Below are 20,876 nucleotides of genomic sequence, written 5' to 3' on the forward strand. Positions count from 1 at the left end.
CTCACTCACTCACTCACTCACTCACTCACTCACTCACCCACTCACTCACTCACTCACTCATACACACACACACTCACACACACACACACACACACACACACACACACACACACACACACACACACACACACACACACGTAACTCCGTTTTAAATATGTGGAGTAGAAATATAACGTTGCAGAAAAATTAAAAAGAAGAAAAACAAACGAGTCACATTTTTTCAATAAATAAATTCTATCTATATAGATGGATAGAAAAAAAATGCTCATTTAAAGTTAATGGTTAAAAATTGTCTCTTAAATGTGCATAAATGGCAGTCGCTGTTGTATTAACATATTATCTGGGCAATAGTTGATTGTGAATGGCGCAACACTTCCCTCTAGTGGTATAAAAATGAATTACTTCTTTTTCACCATCAGTGCAAAGCAGTGATTTCATCCAGTCTCTTTTGATTATTTTTTTATTCAAAGTGAAAGTGTGACACACAATTAACCACTAAAAGTATACAAAGTTCAATTATAGTAGTCAACACACATGGTAAAAATCAGTTAAACAAGCCTGTAATAAAACTAGAAATTCAAATGAACTTGCGATGTGAATGCTGACGCTGAAGAAGCAGACGCTGAATAAATACCCAATTTAACTAAACAACAGTAGAGTGACTGTGACATTAGAATAGCGTTGACTACATTACGATTGTTTTAATAGAAAATAGCCTAAGTCAACTCCTGTACTTTCCCCCCCCTCCAAAACTTTATTATGAAAAAAAATAGGATACAATAACATGAGCAGAAAGACAAACATGAACAGAAAGACAAACATGAACAGAGAAGTGTATACATATTTATTTAAAGAGGTGGCTGGATTTCTTAGCCTAGCCCTAGGCCTACATGTCAGTCCTTGTGGAGTTCAGAAAATGAAATTTAATGTCATTTTTTCATTGGTGAATATTTGGTTTTCATTTAGACCATTCACATTTGTATGGATATACAATCTACCAAATAAGATTGAAACTGAAAACAAGGCATTTATCCAAATCATTTCCTTCATAACTGCTTTACGAAACATCAACAAAAAACAACAACAATATCAACAACAACGTCACGTATCGGGGACGCGCTCGAGCCCAACACCACGCGACAGGGACCGACAAGATGGCGATCATTTCAGAAACAGAGGAGTTACTGCCGTGAAGGAGAGGAGGCTCGGTAAGCGGGTTTATTCCCACTAACAGCCCATTCAGTGTACATGTGTAACAGTGAGGTCCATGGTTATACATTGGTTCACATTGTTACCTATCTAGGCAGGTTGGTTTTTTGAAAGCTACGCGCGTGAACTTGCTCGGATTATCGCAGCTAATGCTAGTTAGCACGCTAGGCTAACGTTGGACGCTCACTAATTTCCTCGATACATACAAATTACGCGGTGGAGCTGGCACTGTATCCTGTTCAATTAACTTGTATTTTAAGCTACGTTTGGACTATGATTCTGGACGGGTTTTCCAGTGGTTTTTGTTTTCTCTCTGTATGATTTGTAAGCGATTTGTAATGAGCTGTATCATTTACACGAGGTTATACGTTAGTTAAAAGTTGCACTGTTTCCTCTCTCCTTATCACGTCAATCTCTTTGCTGTTATGCCACAAAGCTTGTTTGAATGCTATATTCAAGTCGATAGTGTTTTAATTGTGCTTGATTCAACCCGTGTTAGCATGAAAGGATTTGCACCGGGCACTCACAAGGACGAACCAGGCAAAGCGCGCTGACTTTACTCACTGATAAAACTTCGGTGGCATTAGAAACTCTGCAGCAACAACTCTCCCAAATATCTTGTCACTTTTTATCTGCATAATACACCTCTCTTTTCCTCATACCTAAACGATGTCATTGTACAGATTGTAAAGGTCACTGAGGCAAATAGCTTCTTGTGATATTGGGGGCTTATATAAATAAAACTGATTTCATAATGATACACAGTAACACCGCAGCAGCTGCACTCTGATAACCACTTTAGTGAGTAAAACACGCCCACTCCCACATTAAAGCTGATAAACAAACGCCTACGTTGACTACTTTAACGATTTGTTTTGCTTTTTAAAAGGGTGTAATGGATAAAAATGTATAATACAGTAGACAATAAACAACCTTGTGTTTTTTTTACTTGCGCTCTTTTGTTACCTCTAAGCCATTTTCCACCAGCAGTCTTTGGTTTCCACTCATATGTATTCCTCCTGTACCCAGACAAAAAGGTGCACCACTTTGCAAGCTCAGTCCCCCCTATTGTTGGATAATCTTACTTCTTTGACCCTGTGTGTGTGTGTGTGTGTGTGTGTGTGTGTGTGTGTGTTTGGGGGGGTTCCGGCAGCCCACTCCAGAATCCCCGCTTTTCAGCTGAGGTACACCAACCCCCCAGAGATGTGAGAAGGATTGGGGCTTGAGTTTAGTTGTTCTTCTATCTTTAAACAAAGTGCACTACCACCTATATTGTTCAGTCAGAATTTTTGAACAAGTCTCCAGCAGTTGGAAGTAGGGCTGTCTGTCCCGATAACATTTTAAACTTTTAGAATATTCCAAACTTTTGTATATGTTTTATGTATTTCATGTAAGCGTCTTGGAGCCTCCAATACCAACCAAACTAACGAACAAACAGTAGAATATTTGAATGACTCTTTTGAATACTTTCATCAAGAGGCAAATCCTTGATCTTTTTTACTGCTTATCAGCGGGCCATCGCATTTATTTTGATAGTGGGAAATATATCCTTGTGACGCACGCGTCCTTGACTAATGTCACTGTGTCGGAGTGTTTTTCTGTCTTTATTATTATATCGTTAATATCTCCGGCAAAGGTTGAGCGGTTTTTGGGTTGTTGATGGTTTCACAGTCAGGTTCAACCCTCGGCGCTAACTTAAACACCTTTCTGACTTTTAGTGGATGTGCCTGGCAGCACTCAGTCAGCGCCATAATGTTTATGAAGCAGTTTGGCCAGTGTTTCTGTTAGGAAACGTTAAAGCCTGCCCATGCTTTACCGCTGGGAAGGTTGCCCGCTGTTTACTGTGTGTAGCAATCGCCTCGTAAAACACTTTGAGATAATAATTACATCAGTTGTTTCATGTGTTTCCAGGGAAAATAACAGGCTGTCATTATGATTTAAAAAATAAACCCAATGCCCCTTTCTAAATGATATGTTTGGTCTGTAAACAAGATAATACGTTTAAAAAAAAAGGCATTATTTATTTGAATTGCCGCTATTTAGAACTTTTAGATCTAAATCACTGTTTTTTTAAGGCAAGGCAAGTTTATTTATATAGCACAATTCAGACACAAGGCCACTCAAAGTGGTAAGGTGAATTATCTATTGATTTTGCATTATAACTTCACAAAATTACACAACCTTTGTTTTATATATTGTCCAGTTTTGTACTAAACACTCAACATCTGAAATGTTTCCATTAAATTTGAAAATCTGAGAAATGATACATTTTAATAAAGTTACACACAGTTTCACAAGTAATTCCTGAAAATTCCAGCAAAATCATTGGCTAGTGAAACGCGGGGAGGATCGGATTATACAGAGGGTATTAAAAAAATAAATCGCTCCATACTTGCTGGAAACAGAAAATGAATAAGTAGTGGCGTCATAGCATTGTATGTTGTGTTGTTTTGTTTGCGCCATTGTGACAAACCATGATTATGCCTTGCTTTCGCTGTGCATTCTCTTGCCCAAGCTGTTCTGACGATCTGGCGTCATCAAATTCCGTCTTTGGTCATTCTAAATATGATCATTGGAATTGTCTTCTGCCTGCTTTTCCTATTCTATTTATCTGTAATAACCCAAATTGTTTCTCTTCCTTCTAGAAAACACCATGCCCTGGGAGGGTCCCTTTTCTAAGCTCACCATGGTGATATGAAGCCGGTGTGACATATTGACACACACACACACACAGCCTCTTACACACACACACACATACAGTCAGTCACTAACTGACGGCGCCGGCCAGCGTGTGCAATGGACCGGTGTAAGCATGTGGGGCGGCTGCGGCTTGCCCCGGACCACTCCATCCTAAACCCCCAGAAGTGGCACTGTGTCGACTGCAACACCTCCGAGTCCATCTGGGCCTGTCTGGGCTGCGCTCACGTGGCGTGCGGGCGCTACATCGAGGAACACGCTCTACAACACTTCCAGCAGCAGCACCACCCGCTAGCCATCGAGGTTAACGAACTCTATGTTTTCTGCTACTTGTGCGACGACTACGTTTTAAATGATAACGCCACGGGAGACTTAAAGCTGCTACGTAGCACCCTAAGCGCTATCCAGAGCCAGCGCTATGAGGTCACCACTCGCAGTGGACGCACGCTTCGCTCGGCTAGCGGCGGCTCGGACGCGGTGATGTCATGCGGAGCCCGCGAGCTGCAGCTGAGGGACGAGGACAGAATGTTTACTGCACTGTGGCACAGGCGTCGGGCGCTGATGGGACGCGTGTTTCGATTCTGGTTCGGATTGACTGAGTGTGGGAAGAAGCGTGAGGAAGAGGAGAGGAAGAGGGAGGAAGAGGAGGAGCAGAAACGCCAGTCGAGGGAGCGCAGGCGGTCGCTAAAGAGGCAGCTACAGACCGAACTAGAGAACGCACCACTCAGGAAAAGCCGCCGCTTACGTCGTAAGAGCCAGAAAGTTGTAGAGATGTCAGTGCCAACACCACCGCCAGCATCTCGGAGCACACCCAACAAGACTAAAAAAAAGCCCGCGCCCCCTCCCACCCCATCACGCAGGACAAGAGCTCAAAGCCCCAGGAGATCTGGACGCACGAAAAAAAGGCCCCAAACAACTCCCAAACCTCAAAACCGTGCCACCAAATCTAAACCCAAAACGCCTGCAGCCAGGCCCCGTTCTACTCCGACGCCCGTTCGCCGCAGGCAGAGCACCAAACAGAACGGCTCGCCCTTCAAACGCCGTCCCACCGTCACGCCGGGAGTCACCGGCCTGAGGAATCTAGGCAACACCTGTTATATGAACTCAATTCTACAAGTGCTGAGCCATTTACATGTGTTCAGGGAGTGCTTTCTACGTCTGGATCTCACCCAGGCACTGGAGCTCTTAGCCTCGGCTGTCCACGGCCAGTTAGCGGTGAAGAGCTCCCTGCCCCAGTCCCCACTGTCCCAACGGAAGGGTCTTCAGGCCAGCTCGGGCTCGGGGGCGGGGCTAAGCGGCGGGGCGTCCCGTACGCGTAGCATGGAGCTCATACAACCCAAAGAACCCAGCTCCAAACACATCTCCCTCTGCCACGAGCTGCACACGTTGTTCCAGGTCATGTGGTCGGGCAAGTGGGCGCTGGTCTCGCCCTTTGCCATGCTCCACTCGGTGTGGCAGCTGATCCCCGCCTTCAGGGGCTACGCTCAGCAGGACGCCCAGGAGTTCCTGTGTGAGCTACTGGACAAGGTGCAGCACGAACTGGAGAGCACGGGCACACACACCACCACCGCCGGGGTCCCACAGAAAAGACTCATCAAACAGGTGCTAAGTGTGGTCAACACCATCTTCCACGGGCAGCTACTCAGCCAGGTATGACTCACTCACTCACTCACTCAATACTTGCATATGAACAAGCTTTCAGAGTTCAGTATCTGATAGAAGAGATAGGCAGTGAGTTAATTAGTATGAGGCTGTATGAAGAGGTTAGCGGCTACTTATGGAGGCTAATCACACACTGCAACACCTGCTCTTACTGAATAGAGGAGCTGTGTGTGTGTGTGGTGTTTAATAGTATCTCCTATCACACACACTCTTAAGACATTTATTACAAACATGCACCGCACATTACGCAGCAGAATTTTCACTAATTAAAGGAATACCATTGCTCATTTTAAATACCCTGTGATACATTATTACCATATTAAAGCAGTTCGGATGGATGTGAGTTTGAGCATTTCAGCACAATCATAATATCCCGCCTTCCTCCAATGCAGCCCCACCCCCTCATTCCTATCCCCGTTTTTTTTGTTTTGTTTTTGAAGAAACTTAATTTAGGCTACACAAGCAGACTTACTTGCTTAATACTGTCTCCGTGCACAAAGTGAGTTATATTGTGGCTGAAGAAACTGGTGGCTGTAGTAGGCTACCGGTACCGCGCTGATCTGCTTGTATCACTGGTTTCACTTCAGATATGTCGGCCAGAACACCACTTATGCTTATAATGACACTAGGAGAGGAGGAGTAGGGTTTTATCCGCTCTTTATTTTCCTTCTTTCACAGGCACAGCCGCATATAGATCGCGGAAAAAGAACAAAGGCTTAAACTCCGCTCGTGAGGAGACGTTTGAACAGCTGTTGCGACTCGCGAATCGCAGCCGCTAATAACATGCACAAACTATAACTTATAACAGCGATCGGGACTACATGTACATACTCACACACGGGTGATTCACATTTACACTCAGATAAACACGAATGATGGCTTACTGTGGCAACTTGCTCACACACATCTCACCGAGGGAGAAGCGAAAGGAAACTTACTGAACTGGCTCTCTGGCCGACTGACGTCACGGCCCAACACTAAACAAAACACAGCTTAACACACTGTAAGAAATAACAAGAAATAACAACACTGTAACCTTTTCTACAATGGTCGCTACTCGCTAGGCTACTGTCTGCCGTGGAATCAAAACAAACCCTTTCGTTGAGGACGCGCGTGCACGAATGCGCGGTACACAAGCAGACGGCAAACAGACAGGTCTGTCGGCCAATTAAATCGTTCGGTCCGAACGATTTGATTGGTTGTAGTTTTCACCTAATATTATGAGACTGAAATAATTGTTTCTTTTTATTCCTGGTGGGTCTACCATGCATTTTAGAGTGTAAAAACCTTATTTATACCATTTTAAAGTCATTTAAAATAAGTGTAAAAACTCTACAAAGGTAAGAATAGCTTTAACGCCCGACCCAAATAGAAAACTGCACACAGTATGGCCAAGAAGTAGGGTTAGAATTTGAAATTTAGATTAATTGTATGTAAATTCTACCTCTCCACAAATGTCTCGTGTCTTTTCACTCTGCAGGTGACGTGCCTGGCCTGCGACCATCGTTCCAACACCGTGGAGCCCTTCTGGGATCTGTCGCTGGAGTTCCCTGAGCGTTACCATAGCAACAGCAGGGAGAACGCGCAGGCCTCGTGTCATCTGACAGAAATGCTGGCAAAGTTCACAGAGACGGAAGCGCTGGAGGGAAACATCTACGCCTGTGACCACTGCAACGGTCCGTTCAATATTGTGGACATATAATATATTTCTATAAGTGCAGACATGTGACACCTGGCATTTCTAGGGATCTCATATCAAGACTGTGTTTTTCTGTTCTCCCCAATTCAATTTCTTGTAATAAGATAGTCTGAACGTACGATTTTTTTCATTTTTTTTTCTTTTCCTTACTATTTGTCAATAGTGATACATAAGTAAATGCTGATTTTTCATTGACATTTCAAGCAATCATTCAAATCTTGTTGTTATTTTTAGAATAGTTGTGACATTTCTGATAAACCACAGTTTAACGTATCTCTTCCTCTTGATCCTCATTGGCAAAGATCAGCGTACATAACATTCAGGTTAAGCTTTCTTATTTGCACAGGTCTTATCGGCTGTCACTGATTAACTTACTAACGCGATATCAGACGAACAATAAACTCGTCTTTTGTCTGGTTATTAAAGGGCTCACCGCAGCCACAGATTGTTAACGTGGTGAAAGATGCTCCACTCTGTTTTTACAACCATTCAAACCTATAAAGTTTATCTAGGACTTTTAATGTTTAAATCCAGAAACTGGTGAAAGTGGAGTTGTGTTGGATGAAGTATGCTACAGCAGATGCATATTAAATCAACACTGAGGTAAATGTAAGTATCAGATCAGACAGACATGTAGAAAGCATTAAGTTTACTCTCTCTCCTCTTGTCCTGCAGCTGCTCGAAGGCGGAGTTCCTCCAAACCCATTCTTCTGACCGAAGCATCAAAACAGCTGATGGTCCATAAACTGCCTCAGGTGCTGCGGCTCCACCTCAAACGCTTCAGGTATGATGCTGTTACACTTATCAATCTCTGTATCAAATACAGCACCATTCCTTGTGTGATTTCATTCCTCATGCGATTGTCTTATTTGAGAAATGTAGTTGACTAAAACTGCTCCTTCGCACTTACTATTAAGAAATAGTGTGTTGCCAAAAGATAACTGCCAGGTTGCTTTTATCAACTGAAAGATGGCATGCGATTCATTTGAATTGACACAAAGTAAATAATAATTTCAGATGGAGAAACACAGCGTGATTCATTAAATAATGTAAACTATTTCATAAGAGCTCATAATACTAATCAAAGCCTCATGTGACATTAGGGAGGGTTAATTGTGTTGTCATGTTTAACATGAAGAAAACCAGAAATATTTGCTAAAAAAAAAAAAGTTTGCAGATGTTATAAACTTTTTCGCTCATTGGCTGACTCTGGTCTTCTCTGTCTTGTGATTGGTGGACAGATGGTCTGGGCGGAACCACCGGGAGAAGATTGGAGTGCACGTGAGCTTCGACCAGCTCCTCAACATGGAGCCGTACTGCTGCAGGGAGCCCCCCTCTCCCAAAGCTGCACCCTGTCCCACTCCAACTAGCCCCAGCTCTACTAAAGGGCCCTCAACAAGAGTAGTTTTACCCTGTCCTACTCCAAGCAGCCCCAGCTCTACTAAAGGGCCCTCACCAAGAGTAGTTTTACCCTGTCCTGCTCCTACTAGCCCAGGGGCTACAAGAGCGCTTTCACCCAGAGTAGTTTTAACCTGTCCCACTCCATCAAGAGCGCTTTCACCCAGAGTAGTTCTAACCTGTCCCGCGCCAACTAGCCCCAGCTCTACCAGAGGGCCCTCACCCACAGTAGTTCTACCCTGTCCTGCTCCAACTAGCCCTGAGTCCACCGGAGATCCAGCACCCAATGTAGCCCCCTGTCCCACTCCAAGCAGCCCTGTCTCTGCCATAGGGCCCTCACCAAAAGTACTTTTACCCTGTCCTGCTCCAACTAGCCCTGCTTGTACCGGCGAGCCAGCACCCTCTGCCAAAGGGCCCTCACCAAAAGTAGTTTTACCCTGCCCCACTCAAACTAGCCACGGGACAAGAGAGCTTTCACCCAGAGTAGTTTTAACCTGTCCTGCTCCTACTAGCCCCAGCTCTACCAGAGGACCCTCACCCACAGTAGTTTTACCCTGTCCTGCTCCTAGCAGCCCTGTCTCTATCAGAGCGCCCTCACCCAGAGTAGTTTTACCTTGTCTGGCTCCTTCTAGCCCCGCGTCTACCAGAGAGCCAGCACTCAATGTAGCCCCCTGTCCCACTCCCCCCTCACCCAAAGTAGTCTTACCCAGCCCCGCTCCAAACAGCCCCGGGTCTACTGCGGCATCGCCCCATCCTAAGCACTTCCTCTACGACCTCTCTGCTGTAGTGATGCATCATGGGAAAGGCTTCGGATCGGGCCACTACACGTCCTACTGCTACAACAAGGAAGGAGGTGAGTGATGAGCACAGCAGGCTTTAGCTGAAATGGGCTTTTGAAGACCTGTACTTCTGTTTGTACTGATTGATTGCAAACACTTTTTGTAGGTCTCGACCGCATATTTACTCAGCTTTGTCTCAGACTTGGACTTAATTTCAAGGCCACAATTGTTGTGGAAATAAGCAAAGTGTCTGTGTAGTTTCAATGCTTTATCTATAGTGCAGAGAGACATAGATGAAATGGGGCAGAGTTGAATGGGTCGCTGCGATGAGGGCTGAGCCTCATGGGGCGGACACTCTGACCACTGCACCACCCTACTTTACTAATTTCTAATCTGAAATGTTTGTCACTGTGAATGGCTGCCCAGTAGTGTAGGTTTTGGTCTCGCACTTACTCCCACATCAGACACTTGGAGTCCAAACAGTAACTTGTTTTAAAGCAAGAGGCGGCTAAAGTCACTCAATGGGCTTTTTGTTGTTAGTTTGTCTGGATCACTAAAGGTTCCCGTTCATTCAGACTCGTTTGTTGTTGCCTTGATATTGAATATTTTCTCCTCTCATTCTCCTCCAGGCTTCTGGGTTCACTGTAACGACTCTAAGCTCAACGTGTGTTCTGTGGACGAGGTCTGCCGCGCTCAGGCCTACATCCTCTTCTACACACAGAGAGTGACTCAGGACAAAGACCGGCCGCTATAACAACCACACAATACTCTTGACAGGAGATATCAGCACAGCCCTTACCTTTCACTCTTTCTCTCTATGTTTAGGGGCATTTTAAACGATTTCATATCCTGGGAGGACGAGTCTATTTTTATTAGTCTATTTTTCTAAATAAGAAAAAAAAAACGAGAAAAGACTCTTTTTAAAACCTGCTTCTGCTTTGTGAATTTCTTGTATATGGTGTTTATATGTAGGTATTTTTTTAAAGAAAACAAAATGTTTGTGATTTTGTGTACAGTTGTATTTTATAAAGAGAGTATCGGCCAAGATGTGTCTCAGTAGCAGCCAACAGACTACTCGCCCACAGGTGAATCCACGCGCCTACCTGCCTGTATTCGGAGGCTCGTTGATTGTAAATGCTGTTTTTTGTTTGTTTAAATCAACTAAAATGTTTCTCAGTCACTTTAGATAGTCGTCACAGAACTGGATGTAGGGTTTTTAAATTTTTGTAGCTCCCAATAATGTCATAACCGCTGATAACGTTATAACTAGCCAATAACGTAAAACAATTTCTGAAACAATAACGTAAAGCTATAGTGTGTAACTTCTGTAACCTACAATCGTTTACGTGAAAGTTATGCGCTACAGCTCTAATGGTCAATGTTGACCTTGGTTAATGCAATACAATTATGCATTGTATTATTGCCAAAAGGTTTTAACGTTATTGGTTTAGACATTTAATTACTTTATTGGCAAGTTACTACATTATGAGCCGTTATTACATTTCAAACTGAAAAATTATTACGCTATCGACCGTTATCACATTATTGGCTGCTACAAATGTCATTCACTCACTAGAAATGGCATCCCTGTGTTAACATTGCTGTGTTTTTGCCACTTTTCCTGCCAGAAATGCACTCATTTCCACAGAATAGGATGTTAATAGCATTGTCAGTTTATATTTCTGTATTTCTTTACAACAGAAACGAGCAGGGAAAGGAAGTTTATTTTTCACCCTGAAGTAGTCCACGGTCTGTCGGGAATAATTGGCAGACCTCAAGCCAAAGCCTTTGGAGGAAGTTTATGGAAAAACCTCTCAGCATTTCCAAAGTGGTTCAACATTTTTCCTTCTTCTCTTTACCACTAAGGGGGAAAAACACCCTGAGTTCCAATACCCATACTTCAATACTATTTAGTATGCCAGAAAAAGATTTAGGATGTCCCAATACATGCATGTCGGTAAGCCAAAAATACCTGGATGCCCAAATACATCCAATTTCATTGTGTAGTATGCAGTACAGTAAAAAGAAAAAGTATGAGATTTGGAACACAGGGACAGTTAACAATTTTTTTCATTTATTTTTTAAAACATTTGGCTAAATGCTGCCGCCTTTCTGCTGCAGAATGTAACTCTACATATTGTGAACCATCTACAGACATAAACATACTAGTTTACTAGAAAAAGTGCCCTTTATTTTATAGAGAAAACATCTATTTTTTAATAGTTCATATCAATTCAGCTAAATGCAACCTGCACAGCTGCAGTCCCACCCACACCAGCATTTAGATTATGAATGTATTTTTATACAATCCCTTTCAGAGGTTTTTAAAGACATCTTTTTATATAACCATTGATTGTTTCAAGCCACCAGCAGCAGTTATGACAGATTTCATTGTTTTCCCTCATCCTTAAGTATGTGCGTGTACTACAGTATACTGTATTTTTATTTACCATCTGTTCCAAGTAAAATATCCAGATTTAACAGAATTTCTGCAGTGTTGTCAGATTGTGATATTAATCTCCATACTGGAGAAGTTTGTACAAAAAACTAAAAAGGTATTGTTAACCTGAACCATGAAATCAAAGCACACCTCATTCTGTTTTTTATCTCCATCGTCTGACTTTGTGACACATTGTATGTTGGCATTTTTTTTTGGTTACTACGCCATGGATGTGTGTCTGGGTGCGTGTGTAAATTTATGGAAGTTATACTATGCAAATTGTTACCTCAATTTTTTTTCTAGAGAAAATTACCTCAATAAATGAGAATATTTTTTCATTTTTTTACAAAAGTGCCAGTGTCCTGTCTTTACTAATTTTGCAAAGGTTTGACCAAGAACCAGGACTATGTACTGCCAAAAAACTATTAATGGAAGAAAAAAAACAGCAGAGCTATCAAAGCAAACGTCACCTTCAATAGACATGAATCAATATATAAATATCTTTCATTAGTGTTTTAAGGTATTGCTTGCTAATCAAATAGAACTAGTATGTGACATTCATTGTACATTTATGCCTTTATTCTTAACATGGTGCATTGCTGTTTTTCTATCTTTTATGAAACTCTCTTATGATCAGAAGAGGACAGTCCACGCAAAGAGCAAAATTATTTTAATCACATTTTTTTTTAACTTTTCTTACAAAAACATTTTCAGGGAGTTCAAAATGAAGCATCTCGATTGGGAACAAACAGTGGCAGCAACCGTTTCCAAGATATTTTACAAAATATCAAAGAAACGCAAAAGACTTGCGAGGCCAGAGTGCAGTAAGTTCCCTCTGGTAGCAACAGAAGCCAAACATAACAGCTGCATTCGCTCGGTGTCCCTATGACGACCGCGACATGCATCGGCCTAACCAACTCTTAAACCCGACAGTAGCATCTGTACTTAATTTAACTCAAGCACTTAACACACTGTGAGCTCAGAATGGAGCCATAGAAACTTTGAAAATTTAAAAGGGAGGTAAATAAGGATTTTTTCCCCCACACACGCTCACCATGTCTTTGAATATTACGGGTGCATTCAATACAGCTTAAATACTTGTATAACTGTTTGACAGTTAACTTTTTAAATGTTGTGTAAAATGAGGTCCACACGCAGAAATCTGTTGGCTTTTTTCTTTACATTTTCTTAAGCTGTGGTTGATAGTATAGAAAACTCAAAAAACCAAGTCCTTCTTCCTTGTGTGAGTGGTGCATTGTGGGTAGAATACAGTAGCATTTGGCATCCCCTCAAGAGCGGCTTTGAGACCAACCACTTCCTGGTTTAGAAGAGAGTTGCTGACGGGGTCTGGAGGTGCTGTGCGTTGGTGAATAGGGCGTGGGTGTAGTTTTAAGGTGGAGTCAGTGATTCTGGAGAACGCTTGTTGTCAAAATCAATGAATGTCTCCTCACGATCCGCTACCTATCTGTACTGCGTGTGGCAAGCAGGCATGTTGCTCGCTAGTCGCTACAGTGAACCCCTTTGTTTTCAGACTAGTATACAAAGACTAGGCTGTGTATTAACACTGGATTTACAGGCAAGCAAATCGTGAGGAGATATTCACTAATTTTACTGTGATTTTCTCCACAAGCTTTCACCAAAATCTCTTGCCTCTACTTCTAAAAGGGTTTAGAGGGGGTTGGGGGGTTGTTGTCAGTACTCAGTAGTCGTCTCCGCGGCTCACCACCTCCTTGCATGTGGGCCGGAGCAGGATGGTGTGTTCAAACTGCGCGGTGTAGCAGCCCTTGGTGTCACACAGCGGGGGGTAGGGGTCGATGATGCCCAGGTCACAGAGGTTCTTCAGGGCCATCAGGTACTTGCTCTCGCCCAGACGGTCCAGCCAGCGGCGGCAGAACGCCAGCGTGCCAAAGTTCTCGTTGACCACGTTCAGAAGGTGCTTGGCTCTGGGCAGTCTGGAAGAAAAAGAAGGAGGGAGGTATATATTAGCCTGGCTCCGCCCGCCTACCTACTTCCGCTCAAATTTCATTTTCCCTAAAGTAGTCAGTCTGGGGCTGCGGTGAATTCATGTGTTCGAGCTCAGGGAAATTTCCAGCCGACCAATCAGCAAACAGAGCGAGTGGCTGAGAACGATGACGTTGAAGTCGCGCTCCAGTTTCAGTTGAATGCTGCGTTCCTTTATACTCGGAACTCAGAGATTTCCGACTTGGTAGTTCCGAGTTCTGACCTGTCTGTGTTCCAGTGCATCTGCTCGCGAAAGTATGGACGCCTACAACCTTTCTCATCCAAATAACTAAACGTTAAGGTCTAGCAGGCTAGGTAAATATGTGTTATTTTTAAGATTTTTTATTTAAATTTTTTTTCACTGTAATTTGATAGTTGAGGTACAGAGTGGAAATGGGGAGAGAGGGACGCTATGCAGTGATGGTTATTTTAGACCACAGTTAATGTTCACAGTGCTCAGTTACATATAATTACCACATTGAAATAGAGCAGCGCAATGTCATAATGTTTTTCAAAAGTACATATGAAAGAACACGTTTAGAGTTTTTGAGGCAGAAGCTGATAATTATATTGTGACTATTTATGGACAATTTATTTTGAATTTTTTTACAAGTCAACAAATAAATCAATCCCACGTTCCTTCATCTTAAGATAAATTAGACATAAAACTTTTCAAGACCAATTTTACAATAACAAAAAAAGCCAGATGAACTCTTACCTGATGGGTACGTGGCCGATGTCAAAGTTCTTCATGTAGTGAGAACACTCCATGTCATCGTGGACTATACCTTTACCTGTGCTGCCAAATGTCTCAATGGCGTAAACTTCTCCTTCCTACATAGTGAAAAATACACACACACACAATCAATACAGAAGCAGCTACTGACATTTGAAATGAGTTCGTCATTTTTCCAAACACATACAACATTTACATTATAATCTCACCTCCATTCTCGTTGCTTCTCCACCTTTAACGATAGGCACAGTTTTGCCGGCGTGTATTCTGTACTGACCGATTGAATGACCGTTCAGGTTTCGGATTGGCTTCACTGGAACAGAAGAGACACAGACACTTTCTTAACAGGCTGTTTGAATACTGTACTGCTGTGATTGTCAGCTAATATATACATCTCAATTTCATGATTGACACTTCATTGTTGTTTTTAAAACCGTTTATCCACATTTTGAAGGCCAGCCTTTTTATATCTTTTATTATTTGTACATGTTAGGTGTCCTTGAGGGTCCTGAAAGGCGCCCATAAATAAAATATTTGGTTGACTCCGATAACCAATATTAAAAAGGACTCTGATTGGGACATCTCTTATGTGTAGCGTGTGTGTGTGTGTGTGTGATTGTGGTTAGAACCCACCTTGGTATGTTTTGCCATCAAGCTCGACCTCATAGGACTCCATCACTTCTTGAATGGCCTCTCCGACATCACAGAGACGCACGTCAATACCAGCGTTCTGAAAGAAAAAAAACAGAAAAACATGAGCTTCAGCTAAAACACATCACATATAGAGGTGTGTGTGTGTGTGTGAGTGTGTGTGTGTGTCGTACTTTGATGCCAGTATTGGTGGCGTCTCTCACGGCCTCGAGCAGCTTGTCGTACTTTGGATTAAATGTGACGGTGAAGGCACAGTCAATGATTCGCCCTGCAAACACACACAGAGCAAAGTTGATTTTGGGGAGAATTTACAGAAGCTACGGTGGCCTTCAAGGACAAGAAGCTAGTTACTAAAGATGGCATCATCCACCACTGCCTAAAGTATTTCCACAATATCAAGTGATGAGGTGAAGATGTATTTATTGTATAGTACGTCCTCTAAGTCTTCCAGCATGTGCATTTACCCAGGACACCCACTATATATATAAGCTAATTATTGTCTTATGCTCTTGATTTTTGTGTATGTTTTTCCATTCATTTGTTTCCACTTATACAGGTGAGGCATCTATGTCATCAATCACCCTGAACATCTGGTCTGCCTTTAAAGTTGCATTTACAACAACATGACCATAAACCAAAGATGGAACCAACTCAGACGGTTCATTTTGATGTATTACCCATCAGTGCCAAGATTTCAAGAGTCTTACAACTGATTTTCCTTGTCTTACAGTCCTGCTTCCGAACCATTAGCTGCCTGAACTGTAAATCTGTTGTGTCTCTGTCTATCCATTAAGGATGTAAAGTGGGCCTTGAATGCATCGCACTTAAACGTCAGCAGGAAAAGCACTTGTGCTTGTTGTCAAAATATATCTAATACCAAACTAGGTTCGGTAAAACAAAGGGTTTACAGAGCATAGGCTGTGTATTAACGCTATATTGTATTACAGCCCACACAGACTATGGACAGGTAGTGGGGTTGTGAGGAGATATTCACTGATTTTGACAAAGTGATTTTGCACCTTTAATATTCATAGTGTGTGTGTGTGTGTGTGTGTGTGTGTGTGTTACCGTTGATGTGCGTGCCGAAGTCGATCTTGCAGACGTCGTCGTACTGCAGCACGGTGGTGTCTCCGGCGTTGGGCGTGTAGTGAGCAGCACAGTGGTTCAGAGAGCAGCCGGTGGGGAAGGCCAGGCCCGCGTCAAGCTTGTTCTCCTTGATCAGCTTACGAGAGCAATCCTCCAACCGCTCGCTGGAATGAAAGGGATGAAATGAGACCGTTAAATTAGAAATAAAAATACCATTCAACAGAGGAAAAACAAGCTTACAAGCTAACAAAAGCTGAAAATGTCTTCCAACGTTTAACAGACAACCGCTAACCCTTCTCTTAAATGCAGTAGGTTTAATAAGCACATTTTTCAACTGACAACTTGTTGGTCGGTATTGATTATAAAAAAGTTCAGATGACGAATGAATTAAGGTGACACTTTGTTTTTTATGTTTTGATATTTATGTTATGCATGTGATGTTATGCATCTAATGTGACCAAAATAATGTAACTCAAATAAAATAAAACTCAACTTAATGAATCCTTATATCGTATGCCAAATTAGCTAGTAGCAACTCCTGTGTGCAATGTAGCCGTGGATGCACACAGCCATCTATTGCTAGTTTACTTTAATGCCGGAGAAAACTGACAGACAATTCTAGGGGCCAGTTCTGTGGTTCTAAACACTTCGGTGTTAAGGCAGACTTACCAGATTTCGATCATGGTCATGCCCGGCTTCATGAAGCTGCGTACATGCTGGCGGACCTGTCTGTGGGCCTCCGCTGCCTGTCTGAAGTCACTCCACACCTCCTCGTTGGCTTTATCCAGAACACGCTTCTCCTCGTGTGTAGAACGCCACGCAGCACTGCGACTAGGGAACAAAAACAAACAACACAAAGTTGAATTAGGTTAGTTCATAATGTAGGACTGCTGCTTTATTAGAAGGTTTAAAAAAATAATAATAATAATAAATTAAACCAAAGTAAACAAATGGGTTTAAAGATGAAGGACGACCGATCTGGAGTCGGGGGAGCAAAACCAGCAAAATACCAATAACTTTTACCTCCCAACATGATTAATGAACCATTTAAAAAAACAAGCTGGCCCTATAGATTTATGTGTGTGTGTGTGTGTGTGTGTGTGTGTGTGTGTGTGTGTGTGTGTGTGTGTGTGTGTGTGTGTGTGTGTGTGTGTGAATGTGTTTGTGTGTGGCTGGAGGGTGTGCGTGTTCTCTTCTCACCCATCCTGTGACGCGGGGTATTCACACTCCTGTCCGATGGGGAACACTCCGTTTGGATATAACTCACAGATGGGAACAGATGGCGGATCAGTCTGAGATTTGGCTGGGAGAGGAAAAAATGGAAACACACCATCAGACAAATTCATACTTGTCTATTGCTCAATGCTCTCTAGTATATACATCCTTTTGCTCCACACTCCTGTCCAAGTTGGTGGCGTTGGGCGAGAAAGAATATCACGAAGAAAACTGTACAACAAAGCAATATTGTAGAAAAAATTTGCATGCGTTGCCCATAAGAATCACGCTGGCCTTGTTTTGGAACATGAATGTGGCAGCGTGTAAGTGGACTGCTCACCTTAATAGACTTATTATGTCTTATACTTAGGCGTTTGAATTCAGGACAACCGATACAACACAGTCGGCTAGACACAGACATTTCTGTGAGATTATAAAACAACTGTGGGACAGCTAAAGTGATTCAAATGAAACTCACGTCCTTTCTTCTTCTTTTTCTTCTTCTTCTTTTTTCCTGCTGCGTTCTCTCCGTCGTCTCCATCTGTGGGAGTGAAGAAACCGACGTCAAACAAACTACTGAACGTTATTGCTTATACTGTTTTTAGTAAGAAGATCATGTGTGTGTGTGTGTGTGTTTGTGGTCTGGAAACCTGGGCTAAAATAGTAAAAAAATCAGTTATCAAAGTAACTTATCAAAGTTGGGCGTCTCAATAAACTTTTTTACAAAAAAATCTGATTGAAAATAAATGTTCAAAAGTATAATAAAACTTAGTTAAAAATAAAAAAATTAAATGTAGACTAGACTAGAGTGACAGTTGGACAGGACTGTTTGGGCGTGGCCTTATCTAGCGGTCTCCACGGCAGCGGCCGTTGTTTATATAGAAAGTATTTTTTTAAAACACACTCGCCTTCTTCTCCGTCCTCCTCTTTGTCGTCTATGGCCTGCTTCTCCAGCTGTTTGCTCACGTCGGCTACCGCGTCACCCTCTGCCTCAGTGCCTGGACATAGCAAATACCTTCATTAACAACCAACAACAACAACAACAACAATGTACACAGTCCAATAAGCAATAAACTATGGAGTTATTTCCTTAGCTTTATTCAAGAGCATAGTCTTATGGTCCACTGTACTTAGTGGAAAGCCGCCTCATCAGCACAAAAAGTAGAGGTGGTAGAACAATATGCAAACATCAATTCTTATATTGTTTTCATACTCTTCAGCAGAAAGTAAACAGTCTACAGTAAACATGTCTACAAGGAAAAATACATTAGCATCAATGAGACTTTCTCTCCATGAGTGTATCGTTGAGGATCTGATAGTTGTAGATCATTTAGTGTTTGCTTTAAAAAGGGGCAGCCACTGAAAAGCTACTGCTACGCTCTCACTGCAAGCCTATTGTATTGCTCAATTCAGATGTATGTGTTTGGGCTGTTTATTATATTTTTAAATGTGTGAACATTGTCAGATTACATTGTCAACTGACCCGCACTTAGAAAAATAAAAGAGAGAGAGACGTCACATTCAGCTATACGCCACTGTACAGAACATTGAGGCCACTCTAGTCGTTTACATTTATTAATTGCAGTGGGAGCTGAAATACTTCGAACTACACCTGTCTGATGAATGTCAATACATTTCTTTGTTCAGACAGAGTTTGCATTGCAGAAAAATAACACCTGTATCAGATTAAGGAATTAAACAATTAGATTTTTACAAGCAGTCCAGATTAAAATAATTATATAATGAATTGGGTTCAAATCAATCACACAGCAATAATGTGGTCTATAAATAGGACTCAGTATTATCACAAATAAACCCATTATAAATGAGGTGTGTTTTATGAGCTCTCTGACCACTAGACACCTAGTGAAATCACTCTATTATGAATGTATTGAGATGGAGTGTTTGTGGTTGAAAAAAGGCCATACATGTATATGCTTTGATGCAGTTGATTCACTAAACAAACCATGTTATGAGTGTCTTTTTCTTACATAATAACTGGTGAAGACTCAAGAGGGGGTGGGGTGGGGTTACGAAACAGGAAAAACTTGGCTGGGGCTCAGTGCAGTAGGCTTAACTAAAAGGAGATCGTTAGACCAGTAGATTCTTGCGTTTTCCGTTTAAATAAGCAGGAATTAACTTTCAAGTTCAAGCCGTGTTGAGTATCACTATCCCTGGACACAGCCCGGCGTGTTTCACGAGGCCTGACCATGGACCCCATTATAAAAGGCCCTGACAGGCGCTACACTAACACTGTGTACGAGCTGCTCTCGCTCTCCACCCGCATGGCTAATGGGCATGCGTCAAGTCACTCACGTTTATAGCACCCAATTTCCGGCCTGACTTCCAAAATAAAAGTGACATGGACAGATCATATGTTATCCTAGTAACTCTTTCTAAAAACAAATGGCAAATTATTTACATTAGATGCAAGGACAGACCAAACTTGATGATGATTTAATAAGTCATCTGTAAGTTCTGAGTCATAACAGCCAACATGCAAAAGCACACAAAAACTAAAATAAATAAATACAATGATAAGCATTTCATCATTCATAAATTCTACCCTAGTTAAAAAATAAACCAAATTCTTGTTTTTTTAATTTTTCCTTTGAGGTGGGTACCTTTAATTGATAAGAATATAGGATGGGCATAAATAAGCTCCTGCTTCATTCTTTACAGGCAGTCACAATTTGCTTAAAAAAAAGTTTTACTTGTTTTATGATGAATGAATAAGATACTACAACAACTAAATAAATCGTACCTCCACAGTTTCCTTAGAGAATAATAAAATCCTTTTCAATGTTTGAAAATGTCAATGTTTGGTCAATGTTTACATCAACAAGAGTTCTAAAACGAGCTAGGTTTTGGGTTACTTTATTTTGACAGCCCTTTCGAATTATTTCCGTGTTCATCAGGTTCATGACTGCTAACTGTGGCTAAAATTAGCTCCGCTAGCTTCTGAGCAAAGACACTAACCTCAGCACTAGCCTCACCTGTCGTAGCGGCCTTGTTCTTCTTCTTCTTTTTCCTTTTCTTCTTCGCTATTTCCTCCGCGGGGTCGGCGTCCCCTCCGTCCTCCGCCTCCCCGTTCAGAGGCTCCGGGACGGGCTTCTGCTCCAAGACCTGCTCCACAACCACGTCCGCCATGATCGCGTGCGCTGCTGGAAAGGGAAGCGCGAGGGACTGTGGGAGTGGAGTGCGTGATGCTGCCTTCACGGACACACGGAGATTTAACAAACATTATCGATAATATTCTTTTATGTTCTTATTTTTTCTATTTCTTCCTCTTCTTCTTTTTGG

The 20,876-nt window shown here is 42.2% G+C and overlaps 2 protein-coding genes across 2 annotated transcripts; one reads left to right on the forward strand and one right to left on the reverse strand.

Moving 5' to 3' along the window:
- Nucleotides 1–1,156: 1,156 nt before the first annotated feature.
- On the forward strand, nucleotides 1,157–12,466 carry usp44 (ubiquitin specific peptidase 44). Its single transcript, XM_080051412.1, has 6 exons — nucleotides 1,157–1,208; nucleotides 3,855–5,556; nucleotides 7,049–7,244; nucleotides 7,943–8,051; nucleotides 8,509–9,518; nucleotides 10,074–12,466. Exons 2-6 carry the CDS (start codon nucleotides 4,006–4,008, stop codon nucleotides 10,196–10,198), a joined length of 2,991 nt encoding a protein of 996 aa, XP_079907538.1. The 5' UTR covers nucleotides 1,157–1,208; nucleotides 3,855–4,005; the 3' UTR covers nucleotides 10,199–12,466.
- Nucleotides 12,467–12,537: 71 nt separating this feature from the next.
- On the reverse strand, nucleotides 12,538–20,739 carry metap2a (methionyl aminopeptidase 2a). Its single transcript, XM_080051413.1, has 11 exons — nucleotides 20,570–20,739; nucleotides 18,482–18,571; nucleotides 18,052–18,114; nucleotides 17,559–17,661; nucleotides 17,028–17,189; nucleotides 16,341–16,522; nucleotides 15,446–15,540; nucleotides 15,255–15,351; nucleotides 14,831–14,934; nucleotides 14,604–14,719; nucleotides 12,538–13,836 (listed from the first exon to the last, which is right to left on the reverse strand). Exons 1-11 carry the CDS (start codon nucleotides 20,721–20,723, stop codon nucleotides 13,584–13,586), a joined length of 1,419 nt encoding a protein of 472 aa, XP_079907539.1. The 5' UTR covers nucleotides 20,724–20,739; the 3' UTR covers nucleotides 12,538–13,583.
- Nucleotides 20,740–20,876: the final 137 nt, after the last annotated feature.

This window comes from Ammodytes marinus (assembly GCF_949987685.1).
Source record: "Ammodytes marinus genome assembly, chromosome: 22".
Lineage (NCBI taxonomy): Eukaryota > Metazoa > Chordata > Actinopteri > Uranoscopiformes > Ammodytidae > Ammodytes > Ammodytes marinus.